Source organism: Anopheles darlingi, chromosome 2 (assembly GCF_943734745.1).
Source record: "Anopheles darlingi chromosome 2, idAnoDarlMG_H_01, whole genome shotgun sequence".
In the NCBI taxonomy this organism is placed as follows: Eukaryota; Metazoa; Arthropoda; class Insecta; order Diptera; family Culicidae; genus Anopheles; species Anopheles darlingi.
The window spans coordinates 6,660,001-6,679,397 of NC_064874.1; the positions used below are offsets into that span (position 1 = coordinate 6,660,001).

The 19,397-nt window shown below is 48.2% G+C and overlaps 1 protein-coding gene across 2 annotated transcripts in view; it reads right to left on the minus strand.

Annotated features, from left to right (window-relative positions):
* Positions 1-19,397, minus strand: part of LOC125950238 (G protein-coupled receptor kinase 2) — a 56,926-nt gene that overhangs the window by 21,144 nt on the left and 16,385 nt on the right. For both annotated transcript variants that reach the window (XM_049678034.1, XM_049678035.1), the window contains exons 4-5: positions 9,507-9,602; positions 2,025-2,145 (exon numbers count right to left, since the gene is read on the minus strand). In XM_049678034.1, the coding sequence (XP_049533991.1) occupies positions 2,025-2,145; positions 9,507-9,602 (217 nt within the window). The remainder of the gene's footprint in view (positions 1-2,024; positions 2,146-9,506; positions 9,603-19,397) is intronic.

The window sequence follows — 19,397 nt, forward strand, 5'->3', positions numbered from 1 at the left end:
ATCTATGATTGTGGTTGGTAAACTCGGGTTAGCCTTATGAACTTACCATGAACGATTGTTGAGAAACTGTGAAGCACAAGGCTACATATGTTTGTAAACAAGGCTATATATGTTTGTGAATGTTATACGCCCGTTCTCATATATGTTAAAAAAACGATTTAACTGAAGTATAGCTAGCTAGTATCGTCGGCTACTCAGCTCGTTGGACCGACTGCCAGCTTGGCACAAATATGTGTCACTGTAGCCTACAGCATAACGATGTTGCACTCGCTCCGGTAGCTTGGGGAACATTTCCCAGCAATCCAGGAACCAGGTAGGTAACCATTCCATTCCTCGAGTTGCATTGAGCTTGCGCCGTTGCGGGGGATATTATTTGACATCCACAAACCATTCTAGATGACCGAGTGTACTCGAATGCTAACGGCTATGGTAAATGAAAACTGTCGTTGGCATCCTTCAGCACATGCTGGGAATGGCAGAACACGAGAAATAGATCTAGCAGGAGGAGCGGGTGGAAGGATTCATAATCGCACGATCCCCCAGAAGTAGCAACAATAACAACGGTTACGATACAAACAAGGAAATGATGGAACCACCGACCGTATTCCGTCGTCGTCGACAAAATGGTAAATTTTCAAACGACCGGGAAACTCAAAAAAGCCACAAAGCGCACCTCTCAAATGTCTCGTTCGATGAACGGTCCACGTCCTTCCGTTGTCCTTCCTTCCGTATGAGCGATGTACGTTGCAATTTTCTCCCCATTTTTAGCGCGTCGATAAGTTATTGATACTCGATACGGGAATGCGCGATATATAGGGCATCGGCGATACGATGGTGCACTCCTCACCACATACAACCAAAGACGCACACTTACGGGTCTAGGTGGCAGTCAGAAAGTGAGCACGGATTGGATGATCCGTACCGAGGGCTTCAAGGAAAGCAAGCAAAAATGCATTTGCACGCGAGGACAGTGACAGAGTGCAGCAGCAGTCTGACCAACACGAGGGGGGGTTTAATGCGAAACGACACCATGACTGGTGCTGCAGCTGTTCACAATATTTCATCTTCAACGAATGTGGAGTCACTTTTCCTGGGTATGATGGCAAGTGCACACATACAACACACGGATGCATGGATGCGTGTGCAGGCGCCTCACGCTGATACCATTGTTTCCGGTTCCGGTACTGGGTTCCGTGATGCGGCTGCCTAGCGCATTTCGCACCAGCACTACTGTGGAAAAGGAAGCTTGGCACTGCACCGACGGAGGAGGACGGTGAAACTAACAGGGTTTGGAAAAATTTTTGGGGAAAAACCTCATACAAGAATCTAAGAAGAGGAAATACATCGCTTTTCCTCCACCGCTTTTCCGCACACGACAAGTCACGGAGATTTGGTGCGGTGACGCGCTCGGTTTTATGGCAACGCCATTAACCCACTTAGAGATCCCCTTTTTCCCGGGTTTTCAGCAACAATGGATGAGAAGAGAAGCGCAGAGCCGCTTCATCGTGGGTGTATCAGTAGCCAAGTTCTTCTACGGTAGCGCACATCGCTTTTCTGCTGACTGAACCCAACTTCACAGTCAGCAAAACAACACTTTAAGACGAGTATGAGGCACCACCAGGCAAGGGTAGGTCCATTGGTTCGGTTCCTGGGCTCCCCGGGGGTTTTCCGTGTGAGAACGAATTCTGTGACATCACTGGTTGATAGCACCAGAACCAACAGCAGTAGCAGCAACATGACCTAACGAAACTTTATCGTGTGCACATTTTTCTTGATCTTTCTCGATTCTGCCGACCCGCCAGAACGTATTAGGGAAGTTTATCAGCATTAGAGTAATCAACGCTGAAAGGACTTGGTGCCGTGCGGTTCCCGGTGCTTTCACATCTTGGGTTGGCGCTAGCGTTCGCCTGCACTTTCTCAGCAACCCGGGCTCCCGGGGATACAGAGCTCGATTATGTTATGTGTTATCTTAAAAAAGACGGGAAGCAGTATTATGAAAGACGCCTGCAGCACAAACTACCTACCTTGTGGCGTCGTCGAGAAAGGAGATGTAGCGCGAGTACTGGGGCCGTTTCACCTTGCAGAACTGCCGGAACAGCTCACGGCCGATGGGCTGCTGATCAACTACGTAACCATAGCTTACATCTGGGGAAGGAAAAACAAAAACGAATGCAGGAGGATGAGAAATCATATGAATCCTTGAAATCGTTTGATCGATACAGCGCCGTACGCAGTGCGCGAGAAACAAGTGTCCTTGTAGACAAACAGCAGAGAAAACAATCCAATACAATAATACTAGTTCAATATAACTAGGCACGCACGCAATTTCGGGGAGTGTGTAGAGCACTAATAATCCTTGAAAGACTAAAAGCACGCAATTAATGTCCGCAATAACCGTCGACGGTAGGTAGTAGAAGTGGGATCCTTTTACCTCGGGGTCATTGCAACCAAATCCCAATTACGAGTCGGGCGAGAAAATACAAGCGCCCTCAAGACGCTTCAGCAAACGGATTCTTGTCCCGAATTAGAAAATCATTTTGAGAGAAGGAAACCGTACTGGCCTGAAGGATGTTGTGCTTGACGCCAGAACGGTTTCTCGTACCACTCGCCCGCCCTCCGCCCGCCCACCTCCTCACGGTGGTACGCACATTTTATTACTGTTGACGCATCACTTTTCCGGCGAAAACAAGGGATTTATGCTTCGTTTCATCGCTTCAGCGAAAATCTGTTGAGGCGCAAGGACATTCCTCATTCGCGCCGGATCACTGCCACTATCCGTTTCGACATCCGGAATTCTTGTGCATGGCTTTCACCGAGCAGCCGCGCAAGGGCGTTCGGTTCTGGATTTTTTTGTGAGAAATTTCTCGGAATTTCCCGGGTAACGCAAGCGCGCGGGACCGGAAAGGGCAATTTGACGTTTGATCTTTCCTATCGTACTGGTGTAGCTTGGGGTTTGACAAATGTACCAACTTGGGCTTGAATTGGGCAATATTTTATGGTTGATTCATGTGCAATTAAGGGGGATCATTCTGTAAGTCGTCCATGAACAAAACAGGCATGAGTTATGTCCGAAAAAAACACGCGCAGGACGCTATTGAAGCCGCTATAATTATTTTTCAATACCTACTCGACTTTTACTCGACACAAATAGTCTCTCAAAATCTTCATAACCTCTCCTGAATGTACATAAACGAATTATTTTACAGGCAATTTATTCCCGAATTGGTTTAAAAATTTGTCACAGAACTTTGAAAATCTTCCAAAGATACTGGCATGTTCAGTAACAAAGCAATAACAAACGCAATACAGTAACAGCTTGCTATGCGAAACCATGATGTTGCATGATGTTTGCTGTGATTTACTCAGCTGCTACGTTAATGTTCCATATCTTAGGAGCTGTGCGTCGAATTAAAATTCTGTTCTTCAGCCTCGTTGCATTGAATTGGACCTGATATTAAAAAAAAAACAAACAAACAGATTGTGTAAGGACTAAATCATAGTCGAGCGCTTGCGTTCTTTCACCTGGTTTTTCCCTTTAGACGTGCAATCACTTTGTCCAGTCTGTCTAGGTACAATGCAACACAAAACCACTCGCATATTAACTGCAGTGCAGAATGTGCAACACGTGGAAACCATAAATACTGCCAGACACGATGGGTGACAATGTAATCTCCTTATTATTACAATAACACTCATCCATCACGCCCCTAGCGGAAGTGGCGGAGGCGCCTGGTGCATGACGTTGAACACTCCTCCCACGAACACCCTCCCTCCCTCTCTCTTTCTCTTTCGTTAGTCTTGGTTTTTTTATTTTCGCAAAAGTATAAAACACTAAACAAACTCACACCCCTTTGCGCACACCCAAACACACACACACACACACACACACAAGTCCACATACACACAAAGCACCTGCACATTTGTGGCAGACACTAATCTATATTAATGGTTTTGACCTCGCACCAGCAACTACCATTTGTCTAGGAAGGACCATCGTTTCTTCTGGCGGGTTTGCGATGCCCTTAGTGTAGGTGCAGGTGTAGCAGCAACCCCTCTGAAGGTGCATAGAAACGGAGCGCTTTAAACCGGGTGCTCCATCCTGTCCTGACCTGGGTGGGTCGTGGGTGGGTGGCTGACTGGTTCTCGTAAGTGGCTTTTGCACTTGCTTCGAACCAATACCTGCTGCCTGCCTTGGTGCCGGGCAGAGGAGAAGACACCGATACTTGCTGCCAGCTGCTGACGGTGCGATATACGAGTCAGTAAAGACGTTATTGATTCCAGCCCTTCCTCCCTCCATCTTCTCGCGCGCGCGTGTGTGTGTGTGTGTGTGTATCAAAATAGGACATTTTTTGCTCTTCCACCATATCGTCCCCATCATCTAACACCACCGTAGCCCTCCTTTTCCCATCGATACCACCACCTTCCATCAACACAACAACATGACAAAGTGACGCATTGACCCCGTCCATATTCGCCAGCAATCGCGGTCGGCCATCGTCTCCTCCTGGTCCACATCCATCACTACCCAACGCTACGGCTCCTGCCGGGAGCGACAGACCACAAAAGATCGAAGCGTGGCCCAGGAAGGATGCCAGCAGCATGCCGACCAAGGGAGGGTGGGGTTAGTGGAATGGGAAATTTATCTCATTACTTCCGCCATTGCCATCAGACAACAACACCGGCACAGCAGCGGGGCATACCTCTTCCTACTCCTCCGCTTCACCTCTCTGTGTTCTCGTTCTTTCGCCCAAGCGAACGCGGCCGCCGACGAAGCGAAATGAAAGATTTATGTCCGAAGATGCCTTCGGAGAGACATTGGTGCAACCATTATCCTTGGCGTACACTCTTCTATCGGGGTGGGGGTGGGGCTGGCAGTGGTTGCATGCCAGGAATCGGTGCAAACTTGGCAAACCATCAAGCCGTTGATGGAATGAGAGACAAAGTGAGAGAGGAAAATAAAGAGAGAGAGAGAGAAAAAGTGAGCGCGTGTGCGGGCTTACGGTTCCCGCAGGTCCCGTGCGCATAACAGCATCCGTCATGCTTTTCCTCCTTATTCCAGCCACACCTCCTCCGGGGTCCGTCTCCTCATCTTCCTCCTTGCCCTCCGAAGTAGCGCACCAAGTTTGTGATGGAAGGATTTATGTTTTTCGTCTTCTCTTCGTCGAAGCGTTAAGCATGTTTACCCATCGTCACGCGGATGGTAATTTCGCTGCGAGGCCGACGCCGACGCCGCCACCGCCACCACCGCCGTCTGATCGAGAGAGCGACATTTTACTTTCCTTTCGCTACGCCAGCAATTTCTATGCTTTTCGCATCGCTGGACCAAAAGCGTTCGGCGGTTCTTAGCGAGCTGTTCTCATCCTCTGTGGCCCCAGTCCGCGTCACTGTCACTGGCATTCTGTCTCGATGCTCGCCGCTTGCTCGCAGTTGAAGCGTGTGATCCGAAACGTCCAGAGAATGGCGGTGAAGGAGCAGACCGGAGTAGCCCGACGCGGAGGGCAAAAAGTCTTTTAATCAATTTTGTTCATTCGCACCAGTAGCAGTAGCAGCAGCAGCAGCAGCAGCAGCAGCAGCAGCAGCAGCAGCAGCAGCAGCAGCAGCAGCAGCAGCAATAGCAGTAACAACATAATTCATTTTCAGACCCGGCACGACTTTGATTTCACTCCTCTTCTGGTCATGGTCATGGTCTCTTATAGTACGTCGACCCCTCCCCCTCGGTGCTAGCTGCTGGTTGGTGACCACGTAGCAGCAGCAGCAGCAGCAGCACAAAGTCTAGTCAGCTGCTGGAACCATGCTGAGCATGGCGGCACCGCTGACAGCGACCGTCCGAAATGTGTCTTCCAAACTATATTATTACTTCATTAAGCCATAATAATGCAAACACTGATTGCGTTATCACCGCTCGCGCGCGTTCTCACGCCCTCACACCGTCCGCTCCCACCCGCTACATGGTGTAGCCAAGCAGCCTGGCCCGGCATCGCCTGGGACCGCCGTTCAGGCGCAAAATCTGTGTCTGCGAAAAACTGTGCGACCATCACTAGCACCTAGCAGCATCATCAACCGCCATTCCTCTCCCCCCTTGGACGATGGTTTTCTGGGTGGGAAAAGTATGTAAACTTCATTTACTCGTTCCCTGCGCCAAACACGCACTCCCGCGACTGCTGCCTTCGCCTTTCTTGTCAACACACTTTTGGGAGGGCAACATTGCATTCGGGGATGAAGAGGGATGCAACCCGATAACAACCCCGGGACACACTTGTGATTGCAGCACACACACAATGGTGGATGGCGAAAAATCGATACGCAAACCAACCAATGCCAGCGATTCTGGCAGGGGATGTGCTGAGAGTGCTGACCATCGCACGGAGCACGGTATCTGTTCGCTAGCCTTTTGCTCACTCTTCTTGAAACGTGAGCAGAAGCATCGCTTTATCGTAAATTATTTGTCGATGTAAGGCGAATCTCAAGGAGAGGTGATGCTGCACTTTGGTATCTGGCGTTGGTTATCTGGAAGCTGGTAAGTGAAGCAATAGTTTGTTTAAGTAATTGTCGTAAGGACTAAGAGAGCGAGTGTCGAGGAGAGCCACGTTTTTCGGGAGCATTGAGATTGCCTTCTGGTGGATTTTGTAGAACAACTTATTAGATAACTTATGACCCTAGCATGAAGTACAGGATGGCGTGTGGGAAGTGATAGTCAACCTAGGACATCTCTTATCAACTTGATACTTTGTCTAAAGTAGTATGTTTTGGTACTAGCTCAGATAAAACATAAACTAAGCCTTTTAAATTTGAGCACAATCCACATCCAAAGGGATATTTATCGATGCTCGAGATCGATCGAGAAAACTGAAACTATTATTGACAAACGGGAAACAAGGATTTGAAAGAAATTCAGGCCTACTAGGAAAAGACTCGAACGATTCAAAACCATTTCAATTGCGAGCATTTCGAGCAAAATTTCCATGAAATGGAATTTATTATTCATTTACAGCATTTGCCACTTTGGTCTTAGGATCCTTTGAAGATTTGAAGTTGAGTAATGAATTTTGTGATGAGTTTGGCAGATGTCATGTTCCATGACTTCATCTTTATTGTTTACATCGTGTCATGATTTGAATTCAGTCGGGTTCAGTACATGGCGTTATACATACGTTCCTTGAAGCTCAAAAATCGCTCAAAAGATATCAAGGTGTAATCAACATCATTGCGATGATGAGCTAAAGCGATTATATCTTACGAATTGGTCACAACTTTGACACAATTCTGAAAATCTCAAAAAGTACCAGGCCAAGATCATAGGATCTAGGCGAAGCCAAAATGATAGCGATAGTGAGACTGATGCGCATTGGTGTAAGTATCAGGACGATTGAAGATAGAATGAAGATCTTCGATGTAGTACTAAGAAAACTTGTTCCGTTCCCGATAGGAACTCATCCGTGATCGGCGTTTGAGGGGTATCTCCCATGAGGAACGTGAGGAAACCCGGGATTATGGGTCGGTCATGGCGCGTGCTTGACGCAAACCAAACCAAACAACACCAAGCTGAACGGAAATACTTGAGCGAATTCCAACACATTGTTTGGTTCGTTCGCTGCCAAGAAATGCAAGTAATGCGGAATGCAGCCCAGCTAACGCGACGCCGTTTCGTGCAAAAGTTGCTCCTTCCCCAAACATTACCCTGACCCGGACGGTTGGCAGCGGTTGGCTGAGTAGTGAGCCAGGGAAAAAGTTGGCAAAATTGTTCTCTTTCTTGAGATGAGTAGCTGGCAAATGTTGGGAAATTCTGCAAAGCTGAATAAAGAACGCGTCTGGGGCCTTTTGTCTTGACCTCAGATGTCTCAGAACGTAAACACGACAGGCAATACGCTCGGAACTAAAAATCCAAAATGGAGCCGTCACTTCCGCTACAAAACGCCATTTAATTTACAGAACATTCTCACGAAACCAAAGCCCATAGTTACAACAGACGCGATAGAAGAGTTGCATGTACGTCAGATGAGTTCGAGATAAGACGAACACCATCATCGGTCCTCGCACACCCATCATCGATGTCGCCAGGGCGTCGAGGTTGCTGTTTCAGAAAAGGTAACAATTTTCAGCGAATTTACGAAACCTTTGGCTAATTACACCCCAATTCTCCGATCGCTCACTTTCTCTTCAGTACGTAGAAACCTTTCAGATGAGTTTTCTTTCGTGCAAACCCCCCCCGGCGGCCTTCGCCCACAGCCACAGTTCCCTTCCGCGAAATAATCATCAAATTGAATCGTTTCTCGTGGAACTTTGCGCAATTTCGCAGCGATTTCGGAATGGCAACGCGAAGGTGGAGGATTCGCGTTTCCCTTTCCTTTCATCCAACATCAAAAACGGACTGCCTTCCGCCATCGCTTGGAATGGAAACGCATAGCTTCGACATCCGAAAACAGGGGGAGCCCACGGTTCTCGTAATTGCTTCAAATCAAATGAAATCAAATGTTGAAAGGAGCCAACATTTCTCCAACCTTTATATTGCCGTTCATCATATGTAATGCTATATTATGTATTTTTCATAACAAAAAAAACCGTGGAAGAATAAAAGGCACAATATGTAAACCGTTTTTCGACAAGCGATGCAGTTAAAGGCGGTAAAAGCCAGATGCACGATGATGCAGTTGTTGAGTGGACATTGAATACTGCTGCTGCTGCTGCTACATCGAATGCAGACCGGATCCTCCATCCATTTTAGTATCAAAATGAATGGAATCCAGCAGCAGCAGCAGCAGCAGGAGCAGCGGCTTCAAGGTGGAAAATACGGTGGAAAATGGTCATAAAAACCATTCAACGCATCAACGGCAAATGCAGTAATGTGTGAACATCGGCATCGGACAGTCAGTCTGGTCGGTCCACGGCACCTCCTGCTCTCGCCTGCCACGCTGCCCAGTCCGTCGCAGTTGCACACAGGCCTAGCGCACCGGCGCACATCTGGTTGGCGTTCTTTTAATTACCAAATCATCAGCAGCCATTTCGCGATTTGCGAATACGCCCCAACTGCCGGACGATGGGAGGAATAAAAACGCTGCCATAATAATTATTTTCCATTCCCCCGCCCCTTTCCGGGTTTCTTTTTTTCCTCCAGCAGCAGTTCTACATTTTTATACTTTCGAAGCAACGAACCGGGTCCTCTTCAGCCTGGTCTGCAGGGTCGCAAATGAGCATTATTTATTTACTTAATTACTGTTGCTATAAATTAGGAACGAGATTTATAGATGTTTTCGATCGTCCAGTATTTGGAGGAGCAGCGTTATGGGTGGAGTTGGTTTACGTAATGCTGACGATTATCTCCGATTCAAGGTGATTAAACCGCTAATGGCGGTCAGCGTCCGATAAGCGCAAAGCGTTTGATTTACTCTCCTCAGCAGCTCTATCGTCCTGCGAATACTCATTCCAGGCCATACTGATTGCATTTGTTCTATAGCTGACATCATGAACGTTAATACTAAAAAGAGTTCAGAGCGAGTGAACGGACTTACCTAGTTTGTTCTTGAGATCGATACACTGCGATATGTGTGGGAACTGAAGGATCTTGCGCCATTTTTTGCTCTTTCCTTTGTTACTGTCGGAGCCTCCTGCAAATGAAACATACATCAAAAGGGAAAGGGTGGTTATTAAATAATACAGTGAGAGAGTATCAATAGAGACCCGCGGCACCGAAATCTGCTTCGTAATAGTACCGCCGCTGGCCTCCAAAAGCTCGTATAAGTCCGAATACGAAGGACAGAAATTGGCAAGGAACCGAATAACAGCGAAAAAAGGGAAGGGGGGGGGGGGAGGAACGGTCGCTGCTCCATAATTCACCAAAACACTTCTTCAACCGAAACCTGCGACACGACCCTTTGGGAGACAATCAAGTGGAAAGGACCGTGGAACCATGACGCACCGTCAGCGATGGCAGAAGTCCAGGGCGTGGGAATGGAGGGGTGGGTGGGATTGGGGGGAGAGTTGTTTGGGGCGTGTTTTGGGGTTGAAAGTTGATGAATAATAGAGAACTGATTCCGAGAGCATTAGCACCGATTGGCAGTGAATTGAAACATAATTTTTCGAGCTTCGCTTCCAAACCTGTCACGTGTTACCACCGCGTGTTTTGCGATGAGATGGAAAATATGATTCCACCGTTCGCTTGCCCACCCTAACCTGCCTATTGATTCGGCGAAAGGGATTTTCGCAAATTTGAGACCCTTCTGAGAAGGTACGACGTAGAAGGATGGGTGGTTATCGAAAAGAAGAAAGCCGCCATATTCCTACCATTGACACTCACTTGACAGTGGAAATGTGATTCGGGTCCTGTCATGCATGACCAACCGTCAACCAGAAAACCGTAGGCAGTCGTAGTAGGCGTCGTTGCCAGGTGGTAGAGCGAGGTTAAGTATCTCTCTATTTATTCTGATGTCAACCCCTAGAAGAGTCGTTCAATATGATATTGAAAAGGATGCGAAAAGCGTGAAAGGATCTAGGAGATCCCCTATCGAGGATGCTAAGGATGCGGTTTGATGCGGTTGATGTGTTGGGGAAACTACACCGCCCAATGCTGGTCTGAGGATGATCGAAAATTAAAACGAAAACGGCTGTGTTTGATGTAAGGGGTTAAAAAAAAAACAGAGTAATCTGAATCCAGACAACAAAACCGTATACCGAAAACCATCAAGCAACCAACACCACAAACAGAAAGACTTTTCTGACACGAAAATCGTGGCGATTGTGACCGTGTGCTGATATGAAACCGTTCATCATCATCCACTAACCTCTTTCGGTTCAGTGCAATCTATCCCCGAGAGCAGCGCGGATGGATACAGTTTGGAAACTGGTTTCAAGGACATGTATAGCGGGCATTCGACCGTATTTCGGATCATTCGAATTTATAGTACCACACTGAAGAGGCGTACGACGGTACGGCGGACATGCAGCATCCCTTATTTGAGTGAAGTAGTGTTTATTTTGGAAATAAATCCTTGAAATCCATTCTAAGCGTACCAAGTGGCGCTTGAAAGTGTATGTGAACAGAGATTTCGAGCAGGGAACCGGGCGTAGGATATGTGTTTGGAATGGCTGATGTCTAACATAGAAGTACCATTCACAAGTCGATCAACGACTATTAAGCGCGTTTAGTTCTCCATTATTCTGACTAATGAAATTGCATGGCAATCAGCGGTGACGGTTGCTTTTTTGTATGCATTATTGCTGTATAAAAATGGGGAAACTCGCTTATTATGCCAAGCTTGGCCGTTTATCCAAATTTGCGTTTGAAAAACAATGTCATGATGCATCCTTTTTTGTATATATGATAAGGTAAAAGCAGAAATACTCAACTTTACCCGTTATACCCGTTGAATTTGAATGGTGGATAAAGTGTTTTTTTTTTTACGGGAAAATCTACATTACTTTAGCATAAAGCTCAGCACTTCTTGAAGTATCGTATTTGTATTCCGTTTTTAAGAAGTTTGCACAATTATTTAAACGATTCCTGGAGCGCATATGAGTAAGTTTCGTGCGAAAATCAATAAACTAATAGTTTCAACAAAGATCAGTTTTCAAACCCGTTGCTGTACCATGGGCATGATTCTAAAGATGCAATGCTTCATTTTTTTTAAAGAAATCCACGACTTTTTCCACGAGCAGAGGCATCTACAGACGGCTGGCTTCCTAAAAGGAAATAGCCGTCCCATTACGTAAATATAAACTCACAGAAACCTGCCTTATCTATGACTCCCACGCCCCAGGCGCGTCACCAAAGCAAAGTAAATGGGAAACTATAAACACTATTTGGTCTACTGATTATTCCAATCGACTTGAAATGACCGCCGGCCGGCCGTTGCGCGTTGCTTTTATACCCGAACCATCGACTTCCCGATCTCACGCTCAACAGTTAGTCCACTTCCTTCAACAGAGGCCAAAACAAAATGGTATTCATCGGGCCGCGGCAGCAACAGCAATAGCAGAGAGCATGATTGTCCACTTCCGGAGGGAATCGAAATCGTTACTCCATCAATATTGCGGTGTGTGAAGAGCTTAAAGACAAACCGCGCGCGGCGCGCCGTTCGGCAAATACAATTAATTCCGTTAATCTCCCTCCCCGAAGCCGCCGGTTTTTCTCGGCCGGCAAGATTATTGCTGAAAGCGTTATGACCGTTTGGCGGGCATCTACTACTTCGTTGCCACATCATGACCCGCGGGGTTGCTTCCCCCCCACCCCCACTGTTGCTATTGGCTGTTGGCTGAACACGAACTGTGAAAGTACAAGCGTGCAGTTAGCGCCACCGCCACCGCCGCACGCACCTCTATGTGCAGCCCCCCCGTGCACCCAAAAAGTCGGAGAATTGTAAGGGGAGAGAAGGGAGGTTGCGTGCCGTTTCCGAATTAGTCACACTTCGTTAGGTTCGCAACAATTCCATCACAACCCAGCGACCGACCGACCGACCGACCGACCAACCGACCAACCAACCAACACCCCATAATGCTACGTGGTTCGTGGCTCGGTGGCCGATGGTTCGTCACCGGTCCCGCCCGTGTCCGTGTCACGCCCCTTGTGCTAAACATTCCAGCAAATACGCTCTCACTCTGCCCCGCTCCCTCTTGTTACCCCTGGCCCGGGGATCTATCGATTGAGGTGTGCTGCTGCGTTGTGACCGTCTGGAGAGTCAAACCCGGCATATAACTCACCAACCAACACGCGGTTTTAGCGGGAGCGGAAGGGGGTTTGAGACCGCCAGAAGTGGAAATTCGAAAGTAGTCATTGGCACACACACACACGCACGCACGCACGATGTGCTGGACACAGCATTTTGTGTCCGTTTGCCGGATAGTCCACCCTAAAAATTCCCCACCCACCGGGAGGACATGGTATGGCATTGTACGCTTCATGTGGCGGCGGACATACATTCGGTGGCGGCGGCTGCTCCACTCCACCACCTCCTACAGCGACCATTTTGTCTAATAAAATCAATTGTCTCTCTAGTAGTAAATGGCGACGGCAACGAGGTTAAACCGCGATGCAGTCCACCGTCCCGCACCGCCATTGACCGCGCGACAATCAATTCCGGTCGGCGATCCCACGGTCAGTGAAACCGCGCCGCTCCGCTCATTTGTTCGTTGGAGTGGTCTCGGCCCCCTCCCTCCTAGCGGTGTCCTTCCGTCACTTCCGGTCTTCTGAATTGTAACCGCCGCCACCGCTACCCGCCACCACAAGTCAGGGATGAAGCGGAATTTTGGATCGATTTCACGCTCCATCTGGTTTTTTGGTCGGTTGTTTCTCTGGAGGGTTGGGAAAACGGAAGGATAGCGCATTTGCGCACCTCCTCCCAGCCCCAGCAGAGATATGCTGCTGCTGGATTTCAATCTAAAAACCCCAGGCTACGCCCAAAGCTATTTTAAACTTGTGCGCGTTAGGCAGTGAAGCATAGTGTGCTCCCTTTCTGCAAGGCCACCGATAACAGCGATCACTTGTGCATGTGCGCTTCGTTAAGCAGTGGATTCATTATAAGGACGCTCTAGTGTTTCAGTGTTTAAAAAGGAAAGAATCATTTCCATGAACAAAATCATCTGTTTTGTCTGTTGTGTCGATAAGCAGATGTTTTTTGGAATTTGAGTGTTTGTAGGAGCTAGAAGCTAGATATGCAAGAATGTCCTTTTTTTCATCGTGTTAAGCGATTGATTTGGCAACTAATACGAAACGCTGCATCAATCTACAAGCCTTCTGCAAGCCACTGAGACCATACTAAATGATTAGCTTCACCTCTACAAGTGGCATATTTTGTCACCAAAAAAGGAATCCAACAAAATTCGATTGAGTGCGTGCAAGCGGAAGAATCGAGTCGAAAGGCAGCAATATCCACATCCGTATAGAGCAGGTTATTTTCTACCTCTCCTACTGTTGACTTGGAGTTACTACTACGAACAACATTGCTTCGTTCATTGGTGGTGCAGAGGTCGCACAGCGGAACAAAACGCAAGGCAGGTAAACATATCGCCCCGGATTACTGCACCCGGATACTGCACCAAACTGCGGCTATCAATGGGAGCGGGGGGTAAAGGGGTGGGGGGGTGTTTCGCAACGAATCGAAAATGCACACGCTATGCACACCAGGAGCTATGCACCAGCACCAGCACCAGGTGCACTAACTAACTGACGTAACTGCTCTGTCGACGACACAACTTTATCGTGATCCCCTCGGGTTCCGGAACTCGTGTCCCCTTCGAAAATGTCCAACAATCAAACCAATCTATCCCTACCTGACTCACATACACACACACACACACACACACACACACACTCAGGCAATTGGCAATCGGCAGACCAATCTGGTGGAGCAGCATACATTGCACTATTGACATTGACTGTGACCTGAGGGATTGCCGTAGAGTTGGGTAGTAAGTAGGCAGGAGAGCAGAATGTAAAGTGCCTGAGAAATGCAATCAATGCGCGCTCCAATCGACCGATTCAACGGGGTTATTGTTAATTCCCTTGAGTTTTACAGGAAAAGCAAAAAAAAAAAGGAAAGTTCCGACAATTGCTTTTCGAATGCTAGAACCGATACGGGTTCCGTTTCGGTCAGGCGTTCGGTTGCCACGCAATGCCAACTTGATTGTGGAAAAGAGCTAGAGCGAGCGGCATGTAAGTTTGTCATCGCGACACCAGCACGCGCCGTTCGCCGACTTAAGCACTTTCGTTGTTGCCTTACCCCGCCGCCTGCGCCGGTGGTTTATGTTCTCCCCTTGGGCCTAATGGTCCGACGACGACGCCTGACGGTGCAGTTCTGGTCCGTCTGATGTGCGTCATCGTCCGGCCATTGCATTTCTTAGATCCGTGACCGTTATTCATAACACCTTCGCCGCCAGGGGTTCCTCCGCGAGGTTCCGTGTTGCCGATGTGCACACACACACATACACCTACCAACCATGGGACCTAACCATCCAGGTCCAATGGTGAATGTCTGCTCTCTGCACACGACAACAGTGTAGTTGAGGGTGGCGAGGGCCTTGAAATGCACCAGAATGGAGTACTACTGTTGCGTTTGTGTACTGGTCGTCGGTCACCTGGTTCGTGGGGCGTGTTGCCTTAGTCCAGAGATTGTGTGTCAGAATATTTTACAAAAGGAGAGCATGGGCAACAGCTTTGTAAGCATTCGCGCAGCAGCAGCAGCATATGCAATGCCCGTTCGTTGTTCGCTGTATATTTATGCAAATCTCTCCGTAGCCGAAGGGTCCTCGGAAATGAAGTACTACTGGAAAGAATTTCTTTTGGTACCCTCCCTTGCAATCGACGATTATGATCGATGAACTGACGTACACCAAATGAGTCGAACTTTTTCGATTTTCTGTACAGTTTTTAGGCGTTAAGAGTAAGTAAAATATAGAAGAGGTATAAGGCTCGATAAAACAACTTCGCTATAATCGCGCAAGACTTCCCGGAGCTTTGCGCGGAACTCAACGTCCAATTCACGTAAAAATGTTCAACAGCTGACGAACGCTTTTGCACGCAACCCAAGGAAACGCCTATTTATAAGCATATATCTATATATATATAGGCGACATTATCAGTATCTCGCTGGAGCAACCTACGTCAAAACGGGAGGCAAAAATTACGTCAAACAACATATCGCATCCAAAGAGTGCTTTGACTGATATCGTAACCACTTGGACTACATGATTGCAAAAATTTGTACCAAATGCTGCTGCAGCTGGTGCTATGCTGCTCCACAAATAAAATCTGGCAAATTTGTTCCCCCCCCCTCCCCATCCCCACTGCCCACGGTTCAATCTAGCTCGGAACACACCCCCTGTGCCCGCCCGGTGCCCGTGGTAAGCGCTTATAATTAAGCGAACCTCATAACCTTCAACATCACAGCGGCTTATGATCCATCTAGTAGTACGGTTCATTAAGAAAACTGTCTTAATGGTACTCGTTACACGCCAAAACAGCGACGACCGACCGACCGCGTCGCGCAGTCGTCCTTTGCGCGTCGTTCACAACACACACAACACAACCTTGCCGACGACGACGACGACGTCGGCGACTCCACAAGTGATCCGCGACCGAGTCACTTCACTCCCTTCGCCCCACCAGAGAAGTCAACACATCGGGAGCCTGGGGGCCAACGACGAGGTGGCCAGAAATCTTTAATTCATGAAACCACACTTAATTATCCGCTTCTCATTCGATCCGAAAAAGGGCTACTCGGACGAACTCGGAACGGAACAAGGAGCTCTTTCTCTCTCTCTCTCTCTCTGCTCTCTCTACGGCTCGGTGTGCTCGCTGGCTCTAAGATAGAAGAGGTTCACTCCGTTCCGTTCCGTTGTCCTGCAAAACAATGCTAATGCTTGTCAGACTCCGGCAAGAGCGTTTGCTTGGAAAATAATGAAGCGCATAAATAACGCCTTTAAGACGACGGGGTAAACGGTGTACGGGACGACGATGGACCCATGGACCATGAGGTTTTCTGGAGCAACCCTTCGATGGTGAAGGTGGTGGCGGTTGCAGTCGCTCGGTCTGTCTAACGAGAGTCGGCCGGTTGGTTGGGTTGGTCGGTCGGTCGGTCGGTTAGGTCCGTCCATGATGGTCAACGATTAATCTCTCGCCCCCGTGCCCGTGATTGATAGTCGTATCGTGTACGATCGATTGGCTGCTAGTGCCTGTCCATCAGCAGTTTGCGATCTCGATCTCGAACGCCGGCGTACGACGACGCAGAAACGTACACATTGTTGCAGAAGTTAAAGTTGACCTTCCAACAATTAGCCGGCCGGAGGTAATGCATCGTGAGGTGAGGTGGTGAGGTACGATTGAAAGGCGATACACAGGGTGTCTTTTGAGTCGTTGCATTTGATGGCTTGACAAGCTCCGGCCTAGGATTCAACTCATTCGGTATGGAGATGGCGTTCTCACGGTGCACGCGCACGAAGCCAATGGTAATGTAACGCTCTGCACAGGAATTCGCATATCCAGGGAGTCGTAATTCCGATCCCATGTGTGGTTACAGCGCTATCTGTGTGTGTGTCGCAGGCAAAAGCAATTTTTTCCTCTCTTTTTCTGCACCGCAAACTGGATGTTTTGCATCCTAGAAGTAATTGACATGCCAAGGCCATTTTGACTCGATTATACCAGTACTCTCTGCTCGGTACTACAAGTTGAATGTAGAAATGATTGAATTTAACTTGCGATTATATCCCATTAATGAAATTGACTATACATTTTCCCAATAAGTTGCAGTACTGTTACTATTAATCCAAGCAATCTTAGGCGGGCCACAAACGCGCCACAAAGTAAAATAATATATGTTACTTTGATTTCTCTTTCCTTAATAAAAATTAAATTAAACAACATTTTAAAACAATCCGTTTATTTTTGGAGGACATGGAGCAAGAAATGAATCATCCCACGTAATCAATGGGAAGGATTTTTCAGGTTTCCGACTGGTTTATTCAGTTGAGACTGTCATTATAAACCACACCATACTGCGGTCATGTTGTTCACCGCGCGCTCGAGTATTAACATCTTAGCACGAAAACACTCGTAGCATTAATCTCTTAACATACTTATTAACGTATTAATCGTCGCTCGCGACATCGACCAGGCCTTTAACACACAGCTTCACATTAGCATTCGCTTAGCGCCTCAATTCCGACCGTTCCAATGCTATAAACATCAATGGAGTACGCTTTCACAGATAGCAGCAGAAGCATGCGTTCCGCTAATTATACCGCACAAACTGGACGGAAGTAGATCCGCGACGAATGGACTCCCTGCTGGAAGCAAATCGAACCAAACCATTTGCGTCTGTCAGTGCGTCAACGTTGGAGTCACTGCCACCACGCTCGTCGTCAGCACGATTGCGAATCCATACCACCAGTACACCAGAATCTACGCGTTTATCAGCGTTTAACCCCACCGCCTCCCCGGGTCCGTCGTGTGTCCTTCGCGCGGTTCATCTCCGATGGGCACCGTACCAGGGAAACGGAAAGGAAGCTGCTTTCGTGCGCGCTCCAGTTCCATCCATTATTATTCTTCTCCTCTATGCAGCCATTCGAGAGATTCATTCGCGCGCTACAAAGTAGAAGTCGGAAGCTGCTCCAATGTGCTCGAGGCGACAGGGACAGGGACACACACACGTCGTGGACATGTTGTGTTGATGATAGGAGCCGGGGTATGCCGCGCGCGCCTGCGCTCTCCTCTATCTTGGGTGCGAATAGCGAGGCCGGCGGCAGGCATTCGACCGACCGACCGACTGACTGACTGACGTCCACCGAATGTACATTTATGGTTATGTGGATCGTGTCACGTCCCTTCCGCCGATCGGACACCCAAGTCAGTTATCAGCGCGGTGCGACGAGCGAAGCGAAATGAAAACGCGATCGCGCTCCAAAACTGCGCGAATCCGCGAACGACGCAAAGACCGCTCTTGACCCACATCCCCGCATGCTACACGGTTGATTGGTCGAAGGCAAAGTCCCTGCCATGCGCCACCCTGCGTTTTGTATCCACCTGGAACACCACCAGGAAGGGAAAAACGAAACGATGGGGCTAACGACGGTGGTGTTGGGTGTGATCGTGGCGTGCCTGCCTCAATGTCGATCAGGGGGTGTCCAATGGGCACGCGCATGACATCATCGATTAAAGTTCAATCAAAACAAATTGGCGTCGCGGCCACCCGGAGGCCAGGCCACCGATAAAACCGAAGTGCTTCGTCTTATCGCACCAAGAACCGTACCCCTTCTTCCCGTCATTTTCGCTACCCGGAACCTTATCTTTCCACCTTTCCCCCTTTTTATTTCTCGAATTCGCTCGTTTCTTCCAGGAACGGGAATTCAATGTCAATTCGATGCGCACCAGTTTTATTGACATCACGGGAAGATGATGGTTTTTTTTTGGTGCTCCTTATCATTGTTGATTTTTCTTTTTTTTTGTGATGTTTGCCCGATGCTCGACTCGTTCTTTTCTACCTCGTGGCCTCTTTTGCTTCGACCTTATTCTAAGAGTTTTTTTACATATAACTTTTCCTTTATTAAGAGCTTAGAATTAGACCCCACCGGGGGAATATAATCCTTTGTAGGCAAACCAAAGACCCCATTCTAAGTCAACGCAGACACTTTCTCGGCTCGGGATCGACATCGTCTTTAGTAAGGGTGATCCCCCTCCCCTCGAAGTACTAGAAGGTTAATCCCTGGCACAAACATCCGGTGACCAACGGCGAACACGCGCACACATTCCGATGCGTACACACACCGCATGCGCAAGAAGAACCTTTTGGTGTGACAGATTAGCTGCGCTGGAGGAGCTGTAGCTGGACTATTTTCTTTACCGATTGGCACACGCGCGCACGGCAACGGTAAGCGAATTTAGACAACAAGAAAAGGAACACACACCTCGTCTGAAA